The sequence below is a fragment of the Hyperolius riggenbachi genome, chromosome 9 (genome assembly GCF_040937935.1).
Source record: "Hyperolius riggenbachi isolate aHypRig1 chromosome 9, aHypRig1.pri, whole genome shotgun sequence".
In the NCBI taxonomy this organism is placed as follows: Eukaryota; Metazoa; Chordata; class Amphibia; order Anura; family Hyperoliidae; genus Hyperolius; species Hyperolius riggenbachi.
Window position 1 is genome coordinate 270682057 of NC_090654.1, and position 24900 is coordinate 270706956.

The 24900-nt window shown below is 45.6% G+C and overlaps 1 protein-coding gene across 2 annotated transcripts in view; it reads left to right on the forward strand.

Annotated features, from left to right (window-relative positions):
* ZC3H14 (zinc finger CCCH-type containing 14) overlaps positions 1 to 24900 on the forward strand; it is a 54961-nt gene that overhangs the window by 7056 nt on the left and 23005 nt on the right. For both annotated transcript variants that reach the window (XM_068254555.1, XM_068254556.1), the window contains exons 2-8: positions 11386 to 11428; positions 12723 to 12837; positions 12972 to 13012; positions 15144 to 15294; positions 17342 to 17759; positions 18984 to 19162; positions 23467 to 23567. In XM_068254555.1, the coding sequence (XP_068110656.1) occupies positions 11386 to 11428; positions 12723 to 12837; positions 12972 to 13012; positions 15144 to 15294; positions 17342 to 17759; positions 18984 to 19162; positions 23467 to 23567 (1048 nt within the window). The remainder of the gene's footprint in view (positions 1 to 11385; positions 11429 to 12722; positions 12838 to 12971; positions 13013 to 15143; positions 15295 to 17341; positions 17760 to 18983; positions 19163 to 23466; positions 23568 to 24900) is intronic.

Below are 24900 nucleotides of genomic sequence, written 5' to 3' on the forward strand. Positions count from 1 at the left end.
ACTTCGAGACCCTTCCGTTGGGACGTCGGCTCAGATCCATCCCCGCCAAAACCACTAGGCGCATGAACACCTTCTTCCTCCAAGCAGTCCAACTGTTGAACTCACTGAACTCAAGACCCCCCCACCACCACCACCGGGACACTCTACCCCCCAGGGCTACCGCCCCCCCCACAGCTGTTAATTCTGACCCCTCGTAGACTCTAACTGTGTTGCTCCATATATCTGCATGTATGCTTTGCTTTGCCTTGCCTTGCTTATGTTTGCCGGGTGTTATATGTTATGTATTCTATATGTTCCTGAACTGCCATTTGCCATGTGAACCACAAGCAATTCCGGGCCCACCAATTGGTGTGCTTGGCGACAATAAAGATGATTCTGATTCTGATCTGTTTGTCGAACTGGTGGCAATCGACCAGTGTATGGCTGCCTTTATTTATCTAAGATTTACCTTTTGACAGTGAAAAATTCAAGAACCTTTTCAATCAACCCAAGTACCCCCATGAACCTCAGGTCTAGAGTTCCCATTTTACCTTTTTTAGGAGAATACACTGAGTGGCTCAAAAAATTAGAGACACCCTCTAGTGAGTTGGTCCACCTTTAGCTTTGAACACAGCCAGTATTCTTCTTGGCATGGACTCAACAAGATGCTGATACCGTTGCTGAGGAATGTTGGCCGATGCTGACATAATGGCAGCTCTAAGTTGGATGGAGGAGTTTCTAAGCTTTGACGTGATCTTTCGACTTTGTCCCACAAATGCTCAATAGGATTGAAGTCAAGGGACTGAGTTGGCCATGGAAGCAGGTTAAACTCTGATGTTCCTCAAACCAATTTGAAATCAATCGAGCACGGTGACAAGGGCCCACAACAGGCGTCCTTATCTATTTTTCTGTTATACCAAAGGCACTCTTGATGGTCTCCTGCTGCTAAAGCCTCTCTTTTACAAAGTTGATCTTGTGTGAGTACAAGGTAATGCTTAGTCAGTCACTGGATGGCAGCATGGAGATTAGGAAAGTTAGGTTCACTCAGATGCATAGCATGGGTGTACAGTAATGGAGGTGCATAATCAGGTAGGACACAAAAGGAGGAGGACCCTGCCCAAAGGCTTACAATCTAGAGATCTATTTAAACTCCCTTAAATCTTTCGTCTTGCCCACTTTAGCATCATCATCCCAGGGCTGGTCCTAGGCTTTTTGCTGCCTAAGGCAAACGTGTGAGGATGCCCCCCCCCTCCCTTTCACGTTTCAGAATGACTGCAAAGCATCTGACAATTTACTCTGATTCATTTAACCCTCCTGGCGGTACGCAGTATCGGTGGCTGCGTCCACGGAAGGGATTTTTTCTTGAATAAAACTTGTTGTCATGCTTGTAGCTAGCACTAGGCTAGCTACCAGTGTCCCCCAAGTCCCCCGCCACCTCTCTGATCTCCCCGATCGCCGCCACTTACATCTACCCAGCCGCGATCCCGCAAGAGCTGCAGCCTCCTCAATCAGGTTGTCGTCGCTATGGCGACGATCGGACATGACATCTGATGTCATGCGCAGTCCCGATCCTCCCCATAGCGAAGCCTGGAGCTGATTGGGAGGCTGCGCCATCGCGGGATCCCTGGGGGGTACATATTATGGCGGCGATCGGGGGATTGGAGTGGAGGGACGTGGGGGGCACAGGTAGCTAGCCTAGTGCCCCCCCCTTACTCACTGTCAGACTCCTCACACAGCACAACAATCTGCTTTTCCCCGATGATCACCTCTTCATCTCGCTCACAGTACAAAAATTCTGCACCTGTAATCTCTGCTCCTGATGCGAGTGTTTCACCTTGCTTCATGACAGAACCGGCCCTGCAACTTCCGTGATAACAACTTTGTGCAAAGCTGAGCCTTCCTTATATAAGCAACTCTGCGTTGTTACGTCACTCTACGTCACTATTTGGCTAGTTTACGTTCAAAAAAGGGTTGTTTGGTTTTTTGGGGGTTTTTTTGCCACTCAGTGTATAACCTATGATTGGGATCATAAAGCGTCTGATGTACCTTTTGCTGAATGAAATCCCATATGAACCTTGAAGCTTGCGTTACGGGCACATCGCTCAGACACAGTGCTCACCTTACACATCCATTCTACAGAATGAATAACTATATTATCGTCCAAAGACGACCACAACACAATTGTATTCGGTAGCTGATTAACTTATATCTTGTCTTGTGTACAGGTAGTCCCCGACTTACGAATGACCCGCCGATACTAACGGCATGGATTCAGTGTTTCCATGGGAACAAGCCAAAAAAATTTGTAGTTTTTGAAAAAATACATTTCTAAAAATTCAAAGAAAAAATGGCTTTTAAACTTGTATAAGCAGATACAGGGGACACTGGAGGCACAGAGGAGGTACAGGGGACAGAGATGGCACAGTTTTCTGACTTAAGAACAGATTCAGCTTAAGAACAAACCTACAGTCCCTATCTCGTTCGTTAACCGGGGACTACCTGTATACCTTTTTATCTTCTACTTTTTGAGAAGACGTAACAAATCCATATTTTTTATTCCTGAAGATGAAACTGGTTCAAGACTTCATTATACAACCTATAGAAGTCCAATGTTTGCCTGTCTTGCCTCTAGCCTCATTTTAGAGTGACTCATAGGAATGAAATCTAGATATCTAGACTCCTTATGTAAACTATTCCTTTAATGTCAAATCTGATGAAATCTCTGTATCGGTTTCATTTTTTTTTTTTTTTAAAGTGACTGTTGTGTAGTCGAGGCTTCATCCCTCGAGTGATAATTTTGAGGCCAGGTGCAGCACAGGCAGATCACTCACCTACAGCAGGGGTAGGGAACCTAAGGCTCGTGGCTCTTTTGATGGCTGCATCTTGCTCACAGACAAATCAGTAGGAGTGTATTCACTAAGCTACACTGATCAAGCAGCACAGCTTAGTGTGGCAGCGCACGTAAAATGTTCAAAGTAGGCACACTACTGCTGTAGAATGTACTACTAACTTACTCACACTCCCCCCAAAACTAACGGCTGCTCCATTTTGTCCCACCCTGGATCCTGTCCAGTGACTTTGTAAGACGAGATCCCTGCACTTTGGCCCAATAAGCTGTCTGTCACATGACAAGCAGCCTATTTGGCCAAAGTGCGGGGAGGTCGTCCTAGAAAGTGAATCAACCCACAAGTCAGCTAATTGTACAAGTTGTTAGTCAGTATTACTCCTGTCTGGCTCTCGGGGGAAATTGCGGATGTTGCTGAAACCCAAGAGAAGCTGAAGACGTGTCTGACACTTCCGCTGCCCGGCGGATCAACTGTATACACATCACCATGGCAACAGGGATGTGAGCCCTCTGCTGCGCATGCGCACTGTCCCAGTTTGAAACCTATTGTATGGCTCTCATAGAATTACATTTTAAAATTTATGGCTCTCTCAGCCAAACAGGTTCCTGACCCCTGCCCTACAGGCTAGCAATGTATTCTGTTGCTATGGAGGGGGGGGGGGGGGGGGATAGCGTGGCAGACTAGGTAGCAGCTTCCAGCAGACCGCTCAGAATGACCCAGAACCACTAGGAAAGTATATGGGGGCTAAAAGAGACCAAAAGCCCTCCTAGTGAAAAGCAACACTTTTCCCTCCTCCAAAACAGAAATAAATTGTGACAATTCAGCTTAAAGGATACCCGAGGTGACATGACGATAGATGTGTATGTACAGTGCCTAGCACACAAATATCTAGGCTGTGTTCCTTTTTTTTCTTTCTCTGCCTGAAAGAGTTAGACAGGAACTGACACATACCTGATGTTTGAGTCAGGACAGGAGTCAGACTACAGTGTGACCCTCACTGATAAGAAATTACAACTATAAAACACTTTCCTAGCAGAAAATGGCTTCTGAGAGCATGAAAGAGATAAAAAGGGTCAACAGTTCATAGATCATAAAGTAGATTTAATTATAAAATAAAACGATGGAATATCTTAAGTCATTTTTAGGAAGGTAGATACATTTGTTTATTTCATTAGTTTATTTTCACCTCGGGTGCCCTTTAAAGTGAACCTAAAGCCACACAAAAAAAAAAATGAGATTTACTCACCTGGGGCTTCCCTCAGCCCCCAGCAGCCGATCGGTGCCCTCGCAGCTCCGCTCCGATGTCTCAGGACCCGCCGGCGAACACTTCCGGTTTGGCCTACACCGGCCGACAGGCATGGGAACGCGAGTGATTGTTCGCGTTCCCAGCCTGTATATCGCCCCCTATGCTGCTATTGCGGCCTCCGGCCGATTGATTGGCCGTGGCATTGTACCGTTAATGGTCACCTTAACCTTGCAGTGTGCCTTCCACCTCCTGATACTGTCCTATGGGAGGAAGTTTGCTCACAGATGATTGGACTTTATCACTATAATGTCGGAGTTGAGACATTAAAGCCTCATACACAATATGGAGGGGTCGCCTCTGTCGACAATCTAGGTCTAGGTACACGCCATACCATTTTCTGGCAGATTTACCTGCCAGATCAATGATTTCCAACACATCCAAGCTGAATTTCGATCGATTTTTCAAATTTTTTATTTTTTTTATTTTTGTATAGTTTGATTTTTTTTTTTTTATCGTTCTTCCAATCTATTTTCATTCAGTTCCATGAAAATCAATCGGAATTCAGATCGGACATGTTGGAATTAATCGATCTGGCAGGTAAATCTACCAGAAAATGTTATGGTGTGTACGTAGCACACCGTATGTACAGCAGCCTTTAGGGCCTATTCATACTGGGGATCGCAAAAAGCTAGTGACTAGTGCTAGCGGTTTCTGCAGTGACAATTTTTGTGGTAAAACGCATAATTGTATTTTTTATTTTTTGCTGTACATTTTTACGATTTTTTTAAACGATCGTAAGTTTTTTTTTTTTTACATTGCAATCACGATCACTCAAATATCAAAAAGGTCGGCATGCACTGCGTTTATTGCGAATTGCCGGCGATTGTGGCTGACTTGTGGGAGACTTGCGCCTGCACAGTAGAGCGGCCCGACAGCGATCGGCTATTTCTGCCTATCTCCGAGCGGAGAGCCGATACTGCGCCTGCATTAGAGCCGGGAAGGTAAATATTTACATCCCCACTGTTCAGGGAGCTTTATCTCCGCCGCCGTGGGACCGAGGAGAACGGGGGAAGCCTCTATAGGATCCGGAGGCTTCCCCCACCTGAGGTGAGTTCCCCCCAGGGGAGGTTTTTCTAGTTACATGTGTACTTTAACTAATGTACAGCGCTGCGTAATATGTTGCCGCTTTATAAATACAATAAATAATGGTTCCAGTGTTCTTCCCAGAATTTGTTTTTTTTCCAGCCGGGTGGCATGAAAACGTAGCCGGGTGGGGCGAGATTAGAGAATGCAGAGCTGGCGCTTCTCTGCACAACTCTGCTTACAGCATAGGCGGTGGTGAGCTGCTGACAACCGGTTGCTCACCAAAACTAGCCGGGCTGGGCACCCGGCTAAAAGAGCCCAGAGAGAACACTGGGTTCACACTTTCTCTAGTACCAGGAAGCTACTCAGAATGTGAAATGACAAGAGAATACACAAATGCAATGTTGAGTAGGTTAATCTTTACTGAGTCCTTGAGGACCTTACATACCCAAAATACAGACTTTGCACATGCTCAGTAGTGGGGCAGCATTTTACAGTAAATCACGTGTTTTACAGGAAATTACATGGTTCACAGAGTAATTGAAAAACATGTAACAGGTGTGTTCCCATATGCCCAGATTAAAGATTTGAGTATTCTCAGTTTCACCAAGCCTTGTGGTTATGACCATCCTAAGAGAATGACACAGAACAATTCCCCACAATAGCAAGTAACTACGTACTTATTATTAAAGCACATATGCATGATTTAGACAAAATGAAAGCCATAGTTTAGAGAACAGATGGATACCTGATATAGGCATATAGTCTGTGTGGGTTTCCTCCAGGCACTCTGGTTTCCTCCCAGATCCCAAAAGCATACAGATAAGTTAATTGGCTTGCCCCAAATTGGCCCTAGACTACGATGCATACACTACACGTACAGTTCTTCAGAGGCACCAAAAGTATAAGGCTGGTTTCACAGTGAGACGTTACAGGCGCACGTTAGAGCAGCCTGTAACGCACCCCACCGCACAGCAATGAAAAGTCAATGGGCTGTTCACAGTGCCCACGTTGCGTTACATTGTAACGCTGCGTCACCAGACAACGTACTGCATGCAGTACTTTACATGCGGCAGAGCCGCGTTAGACTGTTTGCACATGCTCAGTACGGGTGGGTTTTTTGTTTTGGGGGCGGAGAGGAGGCGGGGAGAGGCCGCTACGTAGCCATGGCACATGGCTACTTAATATTCACTGCACTTGCAGTGTTTTCTTTTTGGTGCGGAAGCTGATTGGCTGGCGGGACCACGTGATGCGGAGAGCTCCGCTCACGTGGTCTCCGCAATGCCTCCGACAGAGCAGGCGCACCAAGAGCTGCTTGTAACGCGGCTCTTGGTAGCGTCCTGCTCCAACACCACCAGGCGTTGCGTTAGGGGCACGTTATGCGACCTTAACGTCCCCTCTAACGCAACGTCCTGGTGTGAAATCAGCCTAAAAGTAGGATAAAATGTTTTAAAAGAGAACAATGGGGGGGGGGGGTGTTAGTTGTGGACTTGCCTCCCTAAAATAGACACAGAAAAATGTTGCTTAATTCCACAAAAGTGACTTATTTACATACTCCGGATAGATGCAACATGTTTCGTGGGCACATCCCACTTCATCAGGCAATAAAATTGGAGTACAATCAACTGTAGACAGAGACAAACATAAGTTCGACTGAATATCGGTACATACCATTAAAAACAAAGATGATAAAACTACATTTTTTGTGTGGTGGTTAGTTGACTAGTATTGGGGATAAGTCTCCTTAATAAAGCATCAGGACATGATTATGAGACATGGGTGGTGGACCATAAGGCTCTTTATATTTAGGTGGTGTAGCAGTGATAGTGTAGAAAGAGAAAAAAATAAAGATTTGTGAGTATAACATTATACTTCTCCTTCTTTACCCATAAGTTACCGTGCATACTACACTATATTGGGCTCTCTGTGTTCCCCCTCCTTATATATTTATAAATAGACATAGGACTATGGCAGGGATTAGATTGTGAGCCCCTCTGAGGGACAGTTAAGTGACAAGACTATATACTCTGTACAGTGCTGCGGAGCATGTCGGCGCTATACAATTACATATACAGGTAGTCCTCGACTTACGAACGACCCGCCGATACGAACGGCGTGGATTCTCTGTTTCCATGGGACCACGCCCAAAACATTTTTTCAAATTGGACTTGTAGTTTTTGAGAAAATAGATTTTGAGAAATTCAAAGAAAAAAATGGCTTTTAAACTTGTATAAACAGGTACAGAGGTGACACAGAGGGGGACACTGGACGCATAGGGGGGCACAAAGGAGGTACAGGGGGCAGAGATGGCACAATGTTCTGACTTGAGAACAGATTCAGGTTAAGAACGAATGTAGTCCTTATCTCGTTATTCGGGGACTACCTGTATAAATGATGGGGGGGCGACAGTGGCAGTATGGCGGATGCGGAATCACAAGGCTGATACTGAGAGATTTCATACTGTGGTGTATGGCTGACGATCTCTCTCTGATTAGAGACAAATCTGTCCCTTGGTCGATCCATACATATGCTAGATATATGGGTACCTATGGCATATGGCTAACTTGATTATAGCCAAACAGCCTGTCTTACAGAACTCGTTCCTGAAACCATTAAGGCCCTGTAATCAGTTGGTATGAGATGGTGTGTTTTTTTTTGTTGTTTTTTTTTTCTCCCTTCTCCATAGCAGTGCATTGTGAAAAAGATTTCAGTTGAAAACGTGTTAAAGGGGCATTACAGCGGAAAACTGTAAAATTTTAAATATGTGCAAATATATACAAATAAAAAGTAAATTTTTTTTTTTTCCAGAGTAAGGCCCGGTTCACACTTGCGGTTCTCTGCCAAACGGACCGGATGACCTGACCGGATCCGGACCGGATCGAAACCGTACGGTTCTGATCCGGATCCGGTCAGTTTGCATCAGGTGTTCATCAGGATGCGATCCGGATCCGTTTGGCAAAAGATAGTAGAAAAGGAATAAAAATGTTGGGGTCTGGGAGGTCAGCAGAAGGTGGACCTGTGGAATCAGGCCCTCCGCTGTTTAGCACTCACCTCCACCTCCGACATACTGCCAACATCTCCAGCACGTTTAAAATCACTGCTGCTCCACTCCAAAATGCTTGCCCATGTGTCCCCATCCAAAATCGCCGCTTCAATACGCATAGGAAGTGGGGTAGAACATCCGGATTTTTAGCCAGTGTTGTGCGCTCTCCGGTTCTTATAGCTTTGTATTGGCCGGATGGTGCAGTCCGGCTCCACCCGGATACGGCTGCCGGAGGAGCCGGACCAAAAAATAGCGCATGTTGGAACGGACGCCGGAGTCCGGATCCGCTCCGGTCCGGCAGAACGGACGCATGTGAACGGACGCATAGGCTTTCATTGCTATGCCGTGCGTCCGTTCCGTCCGTTCTGCAAGCGGTCCGGCTCCGGCACGGCGGTTCCGGACGGCCACCGCTAATGTGAACCGGGCCTACAATGAGCCATAAATTACTTTTCTCCTATGTTGCTGTCACAGGAGGTAGTAGAAATCTGACAGAAGTGACAGGTTTTGAACTAGTCCATCTCTCCATAGGGGATTCTCAGCAAGGCTTTTATTCTTTATAAAGATATTCCCTAAAAAGGATTTAAACAATGATGCTGGCCAGCTTCCCTGCTACACAGTTTTTTGGCAGTTGGACAGAGCAACTGCCATTTACTAAGTGCTTTTTGAAAATAAATATATCTCAAAGAATCCCCTATAAAGCGATAGGCTAGTCCAAAACCTGTCACTTGTCAGATTTCTACTACCTACTTTAATGCTGGGGATACACGGTACGTTTCTGTACCGTGTATCGAGCAGCTGATTCGGCCAGCTGATAATATTCAGCTGGTCCGATCATGCTGCTCGACCCGCGCCCGCTCGTTCCCCGCCGGCGGACAATGGCAGGGAATCGAGCGCTGATAAGGAGCGCCGGCGGGGACAAGCGGTAATCGATCGGCGGGGACGCTGCTGGGGTGTATTCCCAGCTTTAGTGACAGCAACATAGGAGAAAAGTAATTTATGGATCATTTTACTCTGGAAAAAATGTACTTCTTATTTGTATATGTTTGCACATATTTTAAATTTTAGTTTTTCGCTGTAGTGCCCCTTTAAGTGTGAAAGGTGCCATAGGAAAACATGGGACTTACTTTGAAAATCAGTTGACTTTTCAGTTATAACTGAGAGCAACTGATTAAGTGATAACTGGGCCTAATGCTGGGTACGCACGATGAGATTTCCCATTCGATTCCCGGATCGATTCGATTAAATCAAACATGTTCGATTGGATTTCGATCGTTTTTTCCGTCGCTTTTGCATACCTATCATGAAAAAAAACGATCGAAATCCAATCGAACATGTTTGATTTAATCGAATCGATCCGGGAATCGAACGGGAAATCTCATCGTGTGTACCCAGCATTAGGGCCTGTTTCCACTACACGCAGATTGGATGCAGAATGGATGCAGAAAAACTGACTCCAATGAATTCCTATGGGCCGGTTTCCACTAAACGCGATTATTCTGATGCAGATTCTCCCATAGGCATTCATTGGAGTCAGTTTTTCTGCATCCATTCTGCATCAAATCTGCGTGTAGTGGAAACAAGCCCTTATAGACTTCAATGAATACCTATGGGAAAATCTGCATCAGAAAAATCGCGTTTAGTGGAAACAGGCCCATAGCCATTCACTGGAGTCAGTTTTTCTGCATCCAGTCTGCGTGTAGTGGAAACAGGCCCTTAAAGAGAACCCGAGGTGGCCTTGTATTACGTAAGTGGGGCACAGAGGCTGGTTGGGCACACTAACACCAGCCTCTGTTGCCCCATCGTGTGTGTCAAAGACCCCCCTGCTCGCCGCTAAACTCCCCGCAGTGCTGGCGACACGCAGCGCGTCGCCAGCACAATGTTTACTCTATCGCTGTCTGTCAGCGCCGATCCCACGCCTCCTCCGCATCGCCGCTACCCGCCATCGTCCCTTCCCTCCAATCAGCGGGAGGGAAGGGACGAGGGCGGGTAGCGGCGATGCGGAGGAGGCGGCGGAGCGGCGCTGACAGACAGCGCTAGAGTAAACATTGTGCTGGCGACACGCTGCGTGTCGCCAGCTCTGCGGGGGTATAGCGGCGAGCAGGGGGGTCTTTGACACACACGATGGGGCAACAGAGGCTGGTGTTAGTGTGCCCAACCAGCCTCTGTGCCCCACTTACGTAATACAAGGCCACCTCGGGTTCTCTTTAACGTTGTCAATATTCTTATGACTGATAGGAGTAGAGTGTGAGCTTCTCTGAGGACAGTCACTGACATGACTATGTACTCTGTAATGTGCTGCAAAATATGTCAGTGCTATATAAATACATAATAATAATAATAATATGGTAGGGTATTAGACCATGACTATGGTAGGATTAGATTGTGATCTCTTTTGATGGCAGTCAGTGACATCAGTGTTCTCCCCATAATTTTTTTTTTCCGGGTGGGGTGGGGGGGGGCATGGAAATGTAGCTGGGTTGGGTGCAATGAATGCATGCAGGGCCCGTCACTTTTTTGCTTACAGCATAGGAGGAGGTGATCTGATGACAGCCGGGTGGAGCATCCGGCTAAAAGAGCCTGGGGAGAACACTGGTCATGACTGTGTACTCTGTAATGTGCTGCAGAAGATGTCAGTGCTGTATACATACATAATAATAATAATAATAATAATATGGTAGGACATTAGACTATGGCTATGGTAGGATTAGATTGTGAGCTCCTCTGGACAGGCAGTGACATGACTATGTACTCTGTAATGTGCTGCAGAAGATGTCAGTGCTATATAAATACGTAATAATAATATGGTAGGACATTAGACTATGGCTATGGTAGGATTAGATTGTGAGCTCCTCTGGACAGGCAGTGACATGATTATGTACTCTGTAATGTGCTGCAGGAGATGTCAGTGCTATATAAATACGTAATAATAATATGGTAGGACATTAGACAGTGACTATGGTAGGATTAGAGTGTGAGCTCCCCTGAGGACAGTCAGTGACATGACTATGTACTCTGTAATGTGCTGCAGGAGGGGTCAGTGCTATATACATACATAATCCAGTAATGATAAGTAATGTAGTGTGTATATGAGGAGTGGCAGGCTCCGAGGCCACCTCTAGTTCCGGGATCCCGCTCTCCATGTTTTCTGTCTTCCCATCTCCTAACGTCTATTTTTGTTTTCCTTCCAGACGGCCATAAAGGGGAAGCTGCTGGAGTTGGGAGCCTACGTTGGTGAGTCTCCACACACCTCACAATCTGATTGTACAATCTTCTGCTTCCAGTCTCCTGTTTTATTTATCCCTTTAAAAGACAACTAAACTGAGAGGGGTATGGAGGCTGCCATATGTATTTCCTTTTAAACAATGCACATTGCCTGGCTGTCCTGCTGATCCTCTGTATTTTAAAGGTGTCCAAACATTAAGCCATGTATGGGCAGATTCTGCGAAGAGACAGAGATCTCTCTCTGATGAGATCTGTCAGCTGCCCATACACTGCCGGCCAATTCCCGATCGATTGCAGCATGAAATCTTTTGGAAATCGATCTGCGATGACGCCTGTATTTCCGCATTGGCACCCAATGTGAATACCGGCGTATATGTCACACGTGCGGTAATGCCGGTAGTCATGAGGGGCGGCAATGCGAAAGATGACGTGAAGAGCAGAGTATAAATGTACGGGCACCAGAGGGTGCAAAAAAACCTTTCAGGGGACAGCGACAGGGGGTTTCCGTCACGTTTGCCATTTACGATTATCGCACAGCGTTCCCGATCGACCACGTGGGCCCAAGGTTTCTCGGCATATCCAAACGATAGATTTAACCAATTATGGCCCAAAATCAGTCACTACTGACCAGAAAGATCAGCAGGACTGCCAGGCAACTGGTATTGTTTAAAAGGAAATAAATATGGCAGCCTCCAGACCCCTCCATACATGGAGGCTGCCATATTTATTTCCTTTTAAACCACATCAGTAGTGTCTGAATCACACCTGAAACAAGCATGCAGCCAATCCAGCCAGACTTCATTTAGAGCGCCTGATCTGCATGCTTGTTGAGGGGCTGTGGCTAAAAGTATTAGAGACAGGGGATCAGCAGGACAGCCAGGCAATCTGCATTGTTTAAAGGTAAGTAAATATGGCAGTCTCCATATCCCTCTCACTTCAGGTTCCCTTTAAAGGGCAACTGAAGTGAGGGGTATATGTAGGCTACCATATTTCCTTTTAAACAATGCTAGTTGCCTGGCTAACCAGCTAATCTATTTGACTGCAGTAGTGTCTGAATAACACCAGAAACAAGCATGCAGCTAATCTTGTCAGATCTGACTTTAACGTCAGAAACCTCTGATCTGCTGCATGCTTGTTCAGGGTCTATGGCTAAAAGTATTAGAGGCAGAGGATCAGCAAGACTGCCAGGCAACTGGTGTTGCTTAAAAGGAAATATGGCAGTCTCCATATACCTCTCATTTCAGGTTCCCTTTAAGGCCACCGGATGGGTAGGATAAATGTAACCTTCTCTGTCTTTCCTCAGATGAAGAGCTGCCTGATTACATCATGGTGATGGTAGCCAATAAGAAGACGCAGGATCAGATGACCGATGATCTGTCGCTCTTCCTCGGGAATAACACAACGCGCTTCACCACATGGTAATCCGCCCGTTTGTGTATCTGAGCCGCTTCCTGTGTCGGCTGCTCTGGAGTTAGTGATGAGGGGGTGATGAGGGTGTGATTACGTTACTATGATTTGTATGCGATATACTTACCGATGTTCCTCTCCGTAGGCTGCAGGGGGTTCTGGACAAGCTGCGCACCGTCACGCCAGGTGGGTTTCATCTCCTTTATATGCTCTGTATTGTGCTGCATTCAGGAAACTACAGATTCATTACATCCAACATGTGAAATGTACCGGAAGCGGTATTAAAGGAGAATTGTCAGCTATAAAATCAAATTTATTTACCCGTTGCTCTGTGTTTATTATGCAGTCTACATCCTGACCCTGCATTGCAAGCATTCCGATATAATCATACATTTCTGTAATCTTTTCTCAGTCAGCCTGGCTCTATTCTGGTACATTGCCGAGGAGAGGGAAGCTTATTTCTCCTCCCACATTCCTGCTCCTCAGTGATTGGCTGAGGGCTGTTCAGTGTGACATGAGGCTGAGAAGGGAAATACATCTCACCCCTCTGCAGAAACTGCTGAAATATAATCTATGCTGAGCTCACATGTGTTTACAAAGCAATCTAGATATGACTAGTGCAGTTTATAGGAGGAAATGACAGGATTAGCTTCACTCAGAGGCAGTAGAGAGGGAAAATTCTTAAAACTGTTTTCTCTTTATTTACTATATAAAATTCACTGAAATCAAAATGTGGACAGTACAATACATATATTATGTAAGTAGAACAAGTATTTATATACTTTATATATGTGTTTTATTTTCCCTGGGATAGTATGGCTTTCCCTGTTGCTTTAAAGTCATTGGGAACCATATTAATACAAAAAAAAAAGCCACATACTTACCTAAGGAGAGGGAAGGAGAGGGGTCCTATAGAACCTTCCCGCTCCTCTCCTGGGCCCTGCGTTCCAGCGCAGGAACCCCCATAGCAGCATTCTACCAATTCGGCCAAGTGCTGCTATCTTTGCCGCCGAAGGGAGGCTTCGAAAGTCTTGGGAACCCGAGTGCGCCCAAAAAAATGTGCCACTCCATACTGTGCAGACGCAGGCGCCATCTCTTGCGCACTCGCACATGCGCAGGTAGGAGCCGCCTTTGGAAAGACTCAGATCCCGAACACTTCGAAGTCCGCTGGGGCGGGGGATTTGAACGGAGGAGCCGCTGCCGCCGCAACAAGGGGACTGGGAGAAGAGAGGGAAAGTGCTATATGGCCCAGAGCCTTCCCTCTCCTTGGGTAAGTATCTGTTTGTTTGGTGTTTTTTTTTGGGGGGGGGGGGGGGTGGTATTAGACTCCCAATGACTTAAAAGAACAAGCGACACCCATGCTAACCTAGAAATATAAAACACATATATAAGTAAATACTACTTCTACTTGCATAACAGTTGTATTGTGCTATCCACGTAATGATTCCAGTGAATTTTATAAAGGAAAAGCAGAAAATCATATTCTAGGCAGTGGCCATCTTGCCAAGCTAATGCTGACATCATATCCTCCCTGACTCTTGTTTCCCCCTCCCTTCTCTTACTCATTGTGTATTCATTAGCTGCCCTCCTCCCAGAGTCTTCAGACACTCCCACTGAGGTGTATACTAGGAACTGCGCTGCCTTTTTTTATTTACACATCCAATCGCTGAGTCCCCTCAGCCTTGCTTGTAAACACAAGTAATCTGAGGGTGTTTCTGATAAGCAGCTAGGAAGGGAAATAAATGGAAGAGGAGGAAAATATTATAGATAAAAATAACTCCCAGCATTCAACTCTTTGGCACTGTTTGGCACTAGGGCCAGTGCTCCTAAAGTATGTGATAACTACAAACCATAACAGCAGAAAGTTTTGCAAGTTCGGAATGCAGGATTAGCATCTTTATCACTTAATACCCTCAGACCAGTTGCTGTTGAAATTTGATTTTTATGGTGACAATCCCGCTTTAAAAAAATATGCACATCCTCCTGGCCCCCATTGTTGGTGCATGTGGACCTCCGGAACATATCCGATAAGCGCTTGTCTGATATGTTTGCATGGTTGCGCTCCCTGCCGTGTGCCAGCTCATGCAGGCAGAGGAGCCTGAACTTCATCCCATGCAGCAGCAGCAGTGGTCTGGAGGTGGATGTGGGAATCTTCTGGAAGATCCAGAAGCTTCCTTCGTCTTGGGAAAGTATCTTTTTATTTATTTCTCTTTTAAATAAGAGTTTGCAGTATGCCTACACTGACATAGCCTTGCTGTGTGGAGTTCATCAATCATACGATGTGATAATTGCAGAATTCTTCTTCTTTCTCACACAGGATCCAACAGCCTGAAGGCTTCAGAAGCCATTATATTCAACAGCAGCATGCCACCCCTGAAGAGCCAAAGCAGAGAGGATTCTGGGAGAGAAGCTCCGCCCCAGCGGCAAGAAACGTATCACAGCGGGGCTCCCAGCAGCAGCTCTGACAGGTGACGTGTGGCTGATGTTATGAAGGCAACGTTGGCCAGTTTCAGCTGCGTTGGCACTAGAGCAGGATGGAAAATAACACCAATAATGGGACTATAGTGAATAACGCGTAACGTCATTCCCTTTTCTGAGAATTGGACACCCTTTTCCCTGCGGCAGCTAGTAATAAATATCCCTAATGGAGGCCACATCCCAAACCTTTGAGGTCCGCAAGACTCCAGCACTCACACAAGGAGAATTCAAACATTTTATCTGCATCGCTTTCTTGACACATCCTAGATGGGCAGCGTTTATTTAAGTCATAAAATTACCCCTCCAATCACTGTCCAATTTTACCACCTCCATGTAGTATGATGGCCAGCAGATTTTGAATACTCTGAACAGATTGTGAATGAAAGCTCTCGTACTATGTGAAAAAATTGTTCAATCATTAGCCAATCAAAATTGAATGTAAAGCCGATCATAATTGGCGTAGCTTTAGCACCATACTGCTAAAACGAACCTCCCCGAAGGAAGGTTTGTAAATGATGTAGGTGGTGGGGGTTGCATCACCGGTTTTGCCGTTTGTTTATGCAGGAAAAGCTGCCATATGTATATGTTTTAGTTTTTTTTTTTTAAATGTGAAGTTGGAATACCGCTTTAAATATTACTCTGATTTAAAGGGGAACTGAAGTAAGAGGTATAGGGAGGCTGCCATATTTATATCCATTTAATCAAAACCAGTTGCCTGGCAGCCCTGCTGGTCTATATCTCTGCAGTAGTATCTGAATAACACCAGAAACAAGCATGCAGCTAGTCTTGTCAGATCTGACAATAATGTCAGAAACACCTGATCTGCTGCATGCTTGTTCAGGGGCTATGGCTAAAAGTATTAGAGGCAGAAGATCAGCAGGAGAGCCAGGCACCTAGTAATGCTTAGATGGAAATAAATATGGCATCCTCCATATCCCTCTCGCTTCAGTTGTCCTTTAAAGAGAACCTGTAATGAGAAAGTGGGCCCCTGGGGGGGGTACTCACCTCGGGAGGTGGAAGCCCCTGGTCCCGATTGAGGCTTCCCCGTCCCACAGTGGTCATGTAAATATTTACCTTCCCCGGGTTGATGGCAGGCGCAGTAGCAGCTCTTGGCTCTGATCAGGCGGAACTAGCCGATCCCAATTGGGTCTGCTCTACTGCACTGGCGCAAATCGCCTGTGCAGTAGAGCGGACCCAACTTAGATCGGCTATTTCTGCCTGATCAGAGCCAAGAGCTGCTACTGTGTCTGCGCTGGACCCGGCGAAGGTAAATATTGCAGGTGCTACTTCACCTACAGCCTGCCATAGCCTGGCAAATTTTCGGCTGTGGCTTATAAGGGGCACAGCGAGACCACCGTGGGAAGGAGGACTGTACTTTTTTCCAGTACAGGTTCTCTTTAACTAATAAAACTGTTTTTTTGAGACTGAAGAGCATTCACAAGATTTACATGTACTTTACAAGGTCTCACAGCCAGCATAACAAGTTGACATTTCCCAGGCAGAGAAAGTCAAAACATGAAAGCATAAACAAATTTTAAAGTTTTAGGCCATACAACTGGTTGACTTGGTGGATGAATATTCTGCAGCGCTGCACCTGACATGACTAAAGATGTGATTTGTTAGGAAGGTGGTGAAATGGGTATCTGTTTACTTCTGTTATGGACACATTTTAGTGGATGTGCGTTTTTATGTGGTGATGTGATCACTTAAAGGACTTACGAGCCCAAATTAAAAAAAAAGTTCTGTACCTGTATGATTTTTGAAGGCATGGAGGACGCCCTCCGTGCAGTTCCGCCGGGTCCCAGCTGTTTAATCCCCCCTTGGCCTGAGGGAGGGAGGAGATTAAGCAGCCGGGACCCGGCGGAACTGCACGGAGGGCGTGGATGGCGTCCTCCATGCCTTCAAAAATCATACAGGTACAGAACTTTTTTTTTTTTATATTGGGCTCGTAAGTCCTTTTAAGGTTGAGTTTCACTCCTGGCGATCGGAGTGGCCCATTTTCTGTGCTAATGCTATTTTTACGTCTCTTCTATTCAGAGTTTCTGCGGAAGCTGCCCTGGCCGCTCGCCTGACGTCCGCAGTGAAGCCCCTGCAGGAGTCCTCGCTGTCTGAGGCGGTTATTGACATTAAGCTGGACCTGGATGACTCTTTTAATGATGACTTTGCCCCGGAAAGTTCTCTGTATTCCCGGAGAAAGCCGGCCGACCTCGGCAAGACTCAGAGACCCTCAGCTCAGATATACCGGCCCCCCGGCAGTGTTCAGAGCAGTTACCGTGCAGAGGAACACAGCAGTGCACAGAGACCGCCCCCGAGCAGCGGGAACGCACCACAACCGCCCAGTGCCTACAGCAGCATCAGAGTGATCGGCACCACCAGACCGTACGATGCTAGGGAGGCCATCCGATCAGCGGAGAGCTACAGATCCGCCATGAGCTCAGAGAGGGCAGCACGGGAGGTGAGAGGAAACTCATGTTGCAATGGGGCCAATGGAAATCAGGATTGCATTTGATTGGCCGTGCCACGCTGCATACCATTTGCTCTTAAAGGGATTCAAGCAGATTTTTTTTTTTTTTTTTTTTTTTTTTTTTGTTGCAGTTTTACAAATTTTTACACTTCTTCTTTTTTTCTCACTTCGGTTTGACTTTCAGGCTAGGTCTTCACTACGCCTCTCCCTGCCCCTCTGTCTTCCTTCACTGAGAGGGGCGGGGGAGAGGCGGCGATTAGCGCTGATTGACGAGAATGGAGGCCGAGCTACAGCTCAAAGCTCTGCCTCCCCGGGCAGCAAAATCCATGACCAGGAAAGTAGTGTATTTTTGCCCCGTTTGGGGGGTTAGACACTGTGTTCTGCTGCAGGATAGCGACGTTTTAGATGGGGTGATAGTGTAGAAGGGGATTGTTAAATAAAAAGATGAATTTTAAGAGGCTTCAGAGTCTCTTTCACACGTTAGTAAGTTACAGGCAAACCTTTCATGACAATTGAACCACTTTTTGCACAGAAATCCAGCAGAAATTGAAAGCCAGGGAGTTTAAAGTGCAACTGACCTGAGATATCTGTAAGCTGACATATTTGTTTCCTATTAAAGGGAACCTAAACTGAGAAGGATATGGATTTTTCCTTTTAAAATACCAGTTTCCTGACTCTCCTGCTGATCCTGTGTCTATAATACTATCAGCCACAGCCCCTGAACAAGCATGCAGATCAGGTGCTCTGACTGAAGTCAGACTGGATTAGCTGCATGCTCGTATCAGGTGTGTGATTCAGCCACTACTGCAGCCAAAGAGATCAGCAGGACTGCCAGGCAACTGGTATTATTTAGTAAGAAACATCCATATCCCTCTCAGTTTAGGTTTCCTTTAAACAATGCACATTGCCTGGCTGTCCTGCTGATCCTTTGCCTCTAATATGTTTAGCCATACACCCTAAACAAGCATGTAGATCAGGTACTTCTGACAAATATCTCAGAAGGTTACCTGCATGCTTGTTTCAGGCGTGTGATTCAGACACTACTGCAGCCAAAGAGATCAGCAGGACAGCCAGGCAATTGGTATTGTTTAAAAGGAAATAAATATGGCCACCATCACATGCCTTTCGCTTCAGGTGTCCTTTAAGTGTTACCCTATCCTAACTCTTCAGTCTGGAGTTTCTCGCTGGCTGATGTCGGTCTTGTTCCTCCTTCAGTTGGAGAGCTCTCGGAAGAGAAGGATGCCGGTGGCCAGTTCCGTGGTGAAGGTGAAGAGGTTCACTGATGACTATCTGGATGAAGATGAAGAGGAGGAGGAAGAAGAGGAAGAAGGTTACACATCCCGGGTGTCTGGATTAACCAGCAGTGTGTCTGTTCCCACCAGGCCGGAGAGAAGGTAACCTGTCCCTACAGCTCGTTTCATAGTGTCTGCTGTGCTGAGCAGGGACCACACAGAGGCAGCCATTGCAAATGCCTTTTGTAAAATGCCATCTGTCGTGCCAATGTTTTGGCTTCCGTGTTTGCTGCCTGTTAAGTCAGGACTCCAGATCTGCACTATGGTATGGCCTCAGTAACTGGGGATGTCCCACAGACTAACTAGAAGTGGTGTTTTTTTTTTTTTTTGTTTGTCAAACTCATGCGTCACAGGAAGAGGTATAACCTATAATTACGCACACCCCACTTTGCAGTTATTGATTTGTACAAAATGTTTGGAATAATGTATGATTTTTCAATCCACTTCTCACGTGTACACCACTTTGTATTGGTCTTTCACGTGGAATTCCAATAAAATTGATTCATGTTTGTGGCAGTAATGTGACACAATGTGGAAAACTTCAAGGGGGCCGAATACTTTTTGCAAGCCACTGTATATAAAATCGTATGTGTGTGTGTGTATGTGCTGCCGCGATCACTCACACGCCTTGACTAATTTGAATGAAACTTGGTACACAGATCCCTTACTACCTGGGATGATATGTTCTGGGGGTCTCGGGTCCCCCCTGCACACCTGGGCGGAGCTACAAACAGCAAATCAGATTTCACCCATTCATGTCAATGGAAAAAATGTAAAAGGCTACCATTCTCACAGTAATCAAGCCAGAGTCCCCACACATGGCACAGTTGGTGACCGAGGTTACAAATCCAGGAAAAGTGGGAAGACCATTAAACAGCCAATCAAATTTCAGCCATTCATTTTAAATGGGAAAATGTAAATTGCAGCCATTCTTACACTATTAATCGCAGGGTTTTCAAACTTGGCACACTTGATCACTGGGTGAATGAGATTAAGATTCAGGAAAGTGGGTGGAGCCTATAGCAGCAAATCAAAATTCAACTATTGATTCTTACACTGTTTATGCTAGCTAGAGGCTTCAAACTTGCTACAGTTGGTCATTGGGTGACTGGGGACCAAAGTCACTAAAGGGGCAAGGCCACCAACAGCCAATCAGATTTCCTTGGTTTATAAACTGCTTCCATTCACACATTTTTGATGCCAGGAACCTGAAAACTCACAAAGGAGGTCATTGAGTGACTGTGTCAAGGTTACAAAAAGTGGGCGGAGCCAAAAACAAATTTCACTTAGAAAATGTAAAATGAAGCCATTCTTACACCGTTAATGGCAGGGTTCTCAAACTTTGCGCAGTTGGTCACTGGGTGACTGGGATTAATATTGAGGAAAATGGGTGGAGCCTACAACAGACAATCACAATTCACCTGATGATTTTAAAGGGAAATTGCTGCCATTCTTATACTGTTAATAGCAGATGCCTCAAACCTGGTACACTCGATCACTGGGTGACGGGTTCAAATTCAGAAAGGGGGGAGGCACAAACAGCCAATCAGATTTGTTTAATTTCAATGGTAATATACAGATTATTGATTATCAAGGACCCCAAAGATCATACATTGGTAATTGAGTGACTATGTCAAGGTTAGAAAAAGTGGGCAGTGCCAACATGTACCTTTTTTTTACATGGCAATGTTCCCCATCTTGACACAGCCACTGGGTGACTGGGATTAATATTCAGAAATGTGGGTGGAGCCTTCAAGAGCCAATCAAAATTCACTGTTTGATTTTCAAGGGGAATATTTACATTGCTGCCATTCTTACACAGTTAATGGCAGAGCCCTCAAACCTGATACAGTCAGTCATTGGGTGACTGGGGTCCAAATTCACTAAAGGCAGTGGAGCCACAAACCGCCAATCAGATTTGTTAGGTTGATTTCAGCCATTATGGGTTATGTTGGTCAGCGTATGACTGGAATTAGTATTCACGAAAGTAGGTGGAGCCTACAGCAGCCAATCAAGTAGGTGGAGCCTACAGCAGCCAATCAAAATTCATATTCTAATTTTCAAGGGGAATATTTACATTGCTGCCATTCATACACTCTTAATGGTAGAGGCCTCAAATCTGCTACAGTCAGTCGCTGGGAGACTGGGGTTTAAAGAAAACCTGTAACATCAAAAAGTTCCCCTGGGGGTACTCACCTCGGGAGGGGGAAGCCTCAGGGTCCCAATAAGGCTTCCCACGCCGTCCTCCGTCCCTCGGGGGTCTCGCTGCAGCCCTCCGAACAGCGGCGATGTAAATGTTTACTTTCCCGGGTCGTGCGCAGGAGCTGTGGCGGCTCTTGGCTCCGAAATAGGCGGAAATACCCCATCGCCGGGTCTGCTCTACTGCGCAGGCGCAAGTCTCCGGCGCCTGCGCAGTAGAGTGGACCCGACTGAGATTGGCTATTTCCTTCTACTTCAGAGACGAAAGCCGCAACAGCGCCCCCGCAGGAACCTGAAAGGTAAATATTGAACAAGCTGTCGGGTCGCTGTTCGAAGGGCTGCAGCGAGACCCCTGTGGGACAAAGGACGGCGTGGGAAGCCTCATTGGGACCCTAAGGCTTCCCCCTCCCGAGAGGAGTACCCCCCCCCCGGGAACTTTGCTATGTTACAGTCTCTTTAAATTCTGAAAAGGGGGTGGGCCAAAAACAGCCAATCAGATTTGTTTAATTTCAATGGGAAAATGCAACTTATTGATGCCAAAGAACCCAAAGGTCATAAACTTGGTCATTGAGTGACTGTATGTCAAGGTTAGAAATAGTGGACAGAGCCAAAAACGACTAACTTTTTACATGGGAAAATATAAACTGTAGCTATTTTTACACTAATGACACAGTTGGTCACTGGGTCACTGGAATTAATATTCAGAAAAGTAAGTGGAGCCTATAATGGCAAATCAAAATTCACCTATTGATTTTCAAGGGGAATATTGAAACTGCTGCTATTCTTACACGGTTAATGGCAAAGGTCTCAAACCTGCTACAAGTCGGTCATTAAGTAACTGGGGTTCAAATTCACTAAAGGGGCGGAGCCACAAACAGCCAATTAGATTTCTTTGCTGGGTAAACAGCTTCCATTCACACAATTTCGATGCCAGGAACCCGAAAGCTCACAAACTTGATCAATGAGTGACTGTGTGTCAAGGTTACAAAAACTGGGTGAAATCAAAAACCGATTTCCCTGGTAAAATGTAAACTGCAGCCCTTCTTTACTGTTAATGGCAGGGTTCTCAAACTTAGCATAGCTGGTTACTGGGTGGCTGGGATTAATATTCAGAAAAGTGGGTGGAGCCTAAAAAAAGCCAATCACAGTTCACCTGTTGATTTTCAAGGGGAATATTAAAATTGCTGCCATTCTTGCACTGTTAATGGCAGGGCTGTGGAGTTGGAGTCGAGGAGTCTGAGTCAAGGCAATTTTGGGCACCGGAGTCGGAGTCGTGGTTTCACGGAGGAGTCGGGTGATTTTTTTTTTTTTATACAAAATCCACAGCCCTGTTAAATATTAGACTAAGGAGTCTGAGTCGAGGAGTCGGAGCCATTTTGGTTACCTGGAGTTGGAGTCGGAGTTGTGGTTTCATAAACTGAGGAGTCGGAGTCGGAAGATTTTTGTACCGACTCCACAGCCCTGGTTAATGGCACAAGCCTCAAACCTGGTACAGTTGGTAATTGGGTCACTGGGGTTCAAATTCAGAAAAGGGGACAGAGCCACAAACAGCCAATCAGATTTGTTTCATTTCATGGGAAAATACAAATTATTGATGCCAAGGACCCCAAAGCTCACAAAGTTGGTCATTGAGTGACTGTGTGTCCAGGTTGCAAAAAGTGGATGGAACCAAAAACTAATTTCACTGAGATAATATAAACTGGAGCCCTTCTTACCCTTTTTATGGCAGGGTTCTCAATTTTTGTACAGATGGTCACTGGGTGACTGAGATTACTATTCAGGGAAGTGGGTGGAACCTACAATAGCCAATCAAAATTCACCTGTTGATTTTCAAGGGGAATATTTAAATTACTGCCATTTTTACTCTATTAATAGCAGATGCCTCAAACCTGCTACAGTCGGTCATTGGGTGACTGGGGTTCAAATGCTGGAGAGGGGCGGAGCCACAAACAGCCAATCTGATTTGTTTAATTTCTATGGGAATATACAAATTATTGATGCCAAAGACCCCAAAGCTCGCAAACCTGGTCATTGAGTAATTGTGTGTTAGGGTTAGAAAAACATACCCCCAGCAACGCCGGGTCATCAGCTAGTTGCAGATAATTAAAGAAATTAATTACAAGTAAATCGAATCAAATTCAAAGGAAACCGGATTGCCTTCACTCATTTCGTTGTGTAAGTAAATACTGCTTTTCCTCCATTTTCAGGCCCACGCTGCCTCCTTCTAAACAAGCCAATAAGAATTTGATCCTGAAGGCGATATCGGAAGCACAGGAGTCGATCACCAAGACCACCAGCTACTCTACAGGTATACGACAGTTCAGCCACTCGCCCGCCGTACTCTGATCCTAGCCAGCCTGTTATTAACATGAAGCCTATAACAGCCGATCACGCTGATTGGCTGGCTGGGGGGGGGGGGTGATGGCAAAATGAATAAAATAAAAAATAATCAAAAATATTACACAAAACAAATATTAAAAAAAAAAAACTTGGTGTGATCAGACCCCACCAACAGAAAGCTCTGTTGGTGAGGAGAAAAGGGGGGGGGGGGGGGGGGGGCCTTTAAGCTGCAGTGGCCCAATTTCAGAAAAAATGGCCTGGTCTGTAGGGTAGTTTAACACTGGTCCTCAAGTGGTTAACTTTAATTTAAAAAATCATGAATTTGACTTTATCTGCCTGGGAAATGCCATCTTGTTTTGCTGGCCGTGAGACCTTGTAACTAAAGTGCATGTAAACAATCTTGTGAATGTTCTTCAGTCTCAAACGAACATTTTCACTAGTTAAAAAGTCGAAGAGTAATCTTTAACCTCCCTAGCGTTCTGATTCCCGCGGCCGCGGGAGGTTTTTTTTTTTACCCATTTTTGTTTGTTACCTAGAACATTTTTCTAGAATTATCTTATAATGTACGCTCTTTACTTTTGTAAATAAATGATAAAAAAATAATTTGACTAATCTTCCTGTGCTGAGTATACACAGACAATCGCTAACACGCCTCTGGGAGCGTTATCGTTTACAGATAGTGATGGTGATGTCTAGAATAACTCGTGGAGAAGCATGTGATCAGTTTGGTCAGGCGATCCTATATAATAATGAGCAAGTGTCTCTGCGTTCCCTGTCCCTGTGTCCATGCCTTTTCAGTTGTGTGCATGTGCAGAGACACTGCTGAGAGCTGGGGGAATGACGCGCGTGGGGGGGGTGTGCACGGCTTTTGAGGAAGTGTGGCAGAGAGTGCAGGTGTCGCGGCCAGAGCCTAGCGCCTGTTTTTAAACGGGCCTTAGGCCTAGTAGATAAGTCTCTGATTTGCTAGTCATGATCATGTGCTAAAGCAGGATGTCATCACAGCAAATTGGAGCTTTGCAAATCTATCAGCTGATCAAACAAATCACGAGTTCTCCTAGATATGACATCCCTATTTACGGATCGTATTGTTACATTGAAACTAGGTTGTCTTGTAGCACTTCTCCTTTGCAGGATTTAGTATAATTGTTAGTTCATATCACTGACTTGATATGCGGTTGCCATTTTGATGTTCACAGACGCCCTGATTTGGCTTGTTTAATCGATCACAGTAGGCTGGTGCGCAGATTCGGTCCCGTCTTGTGGAAGAATTTGTACATCTTCAGCCCCAAGCTGTTGGGATT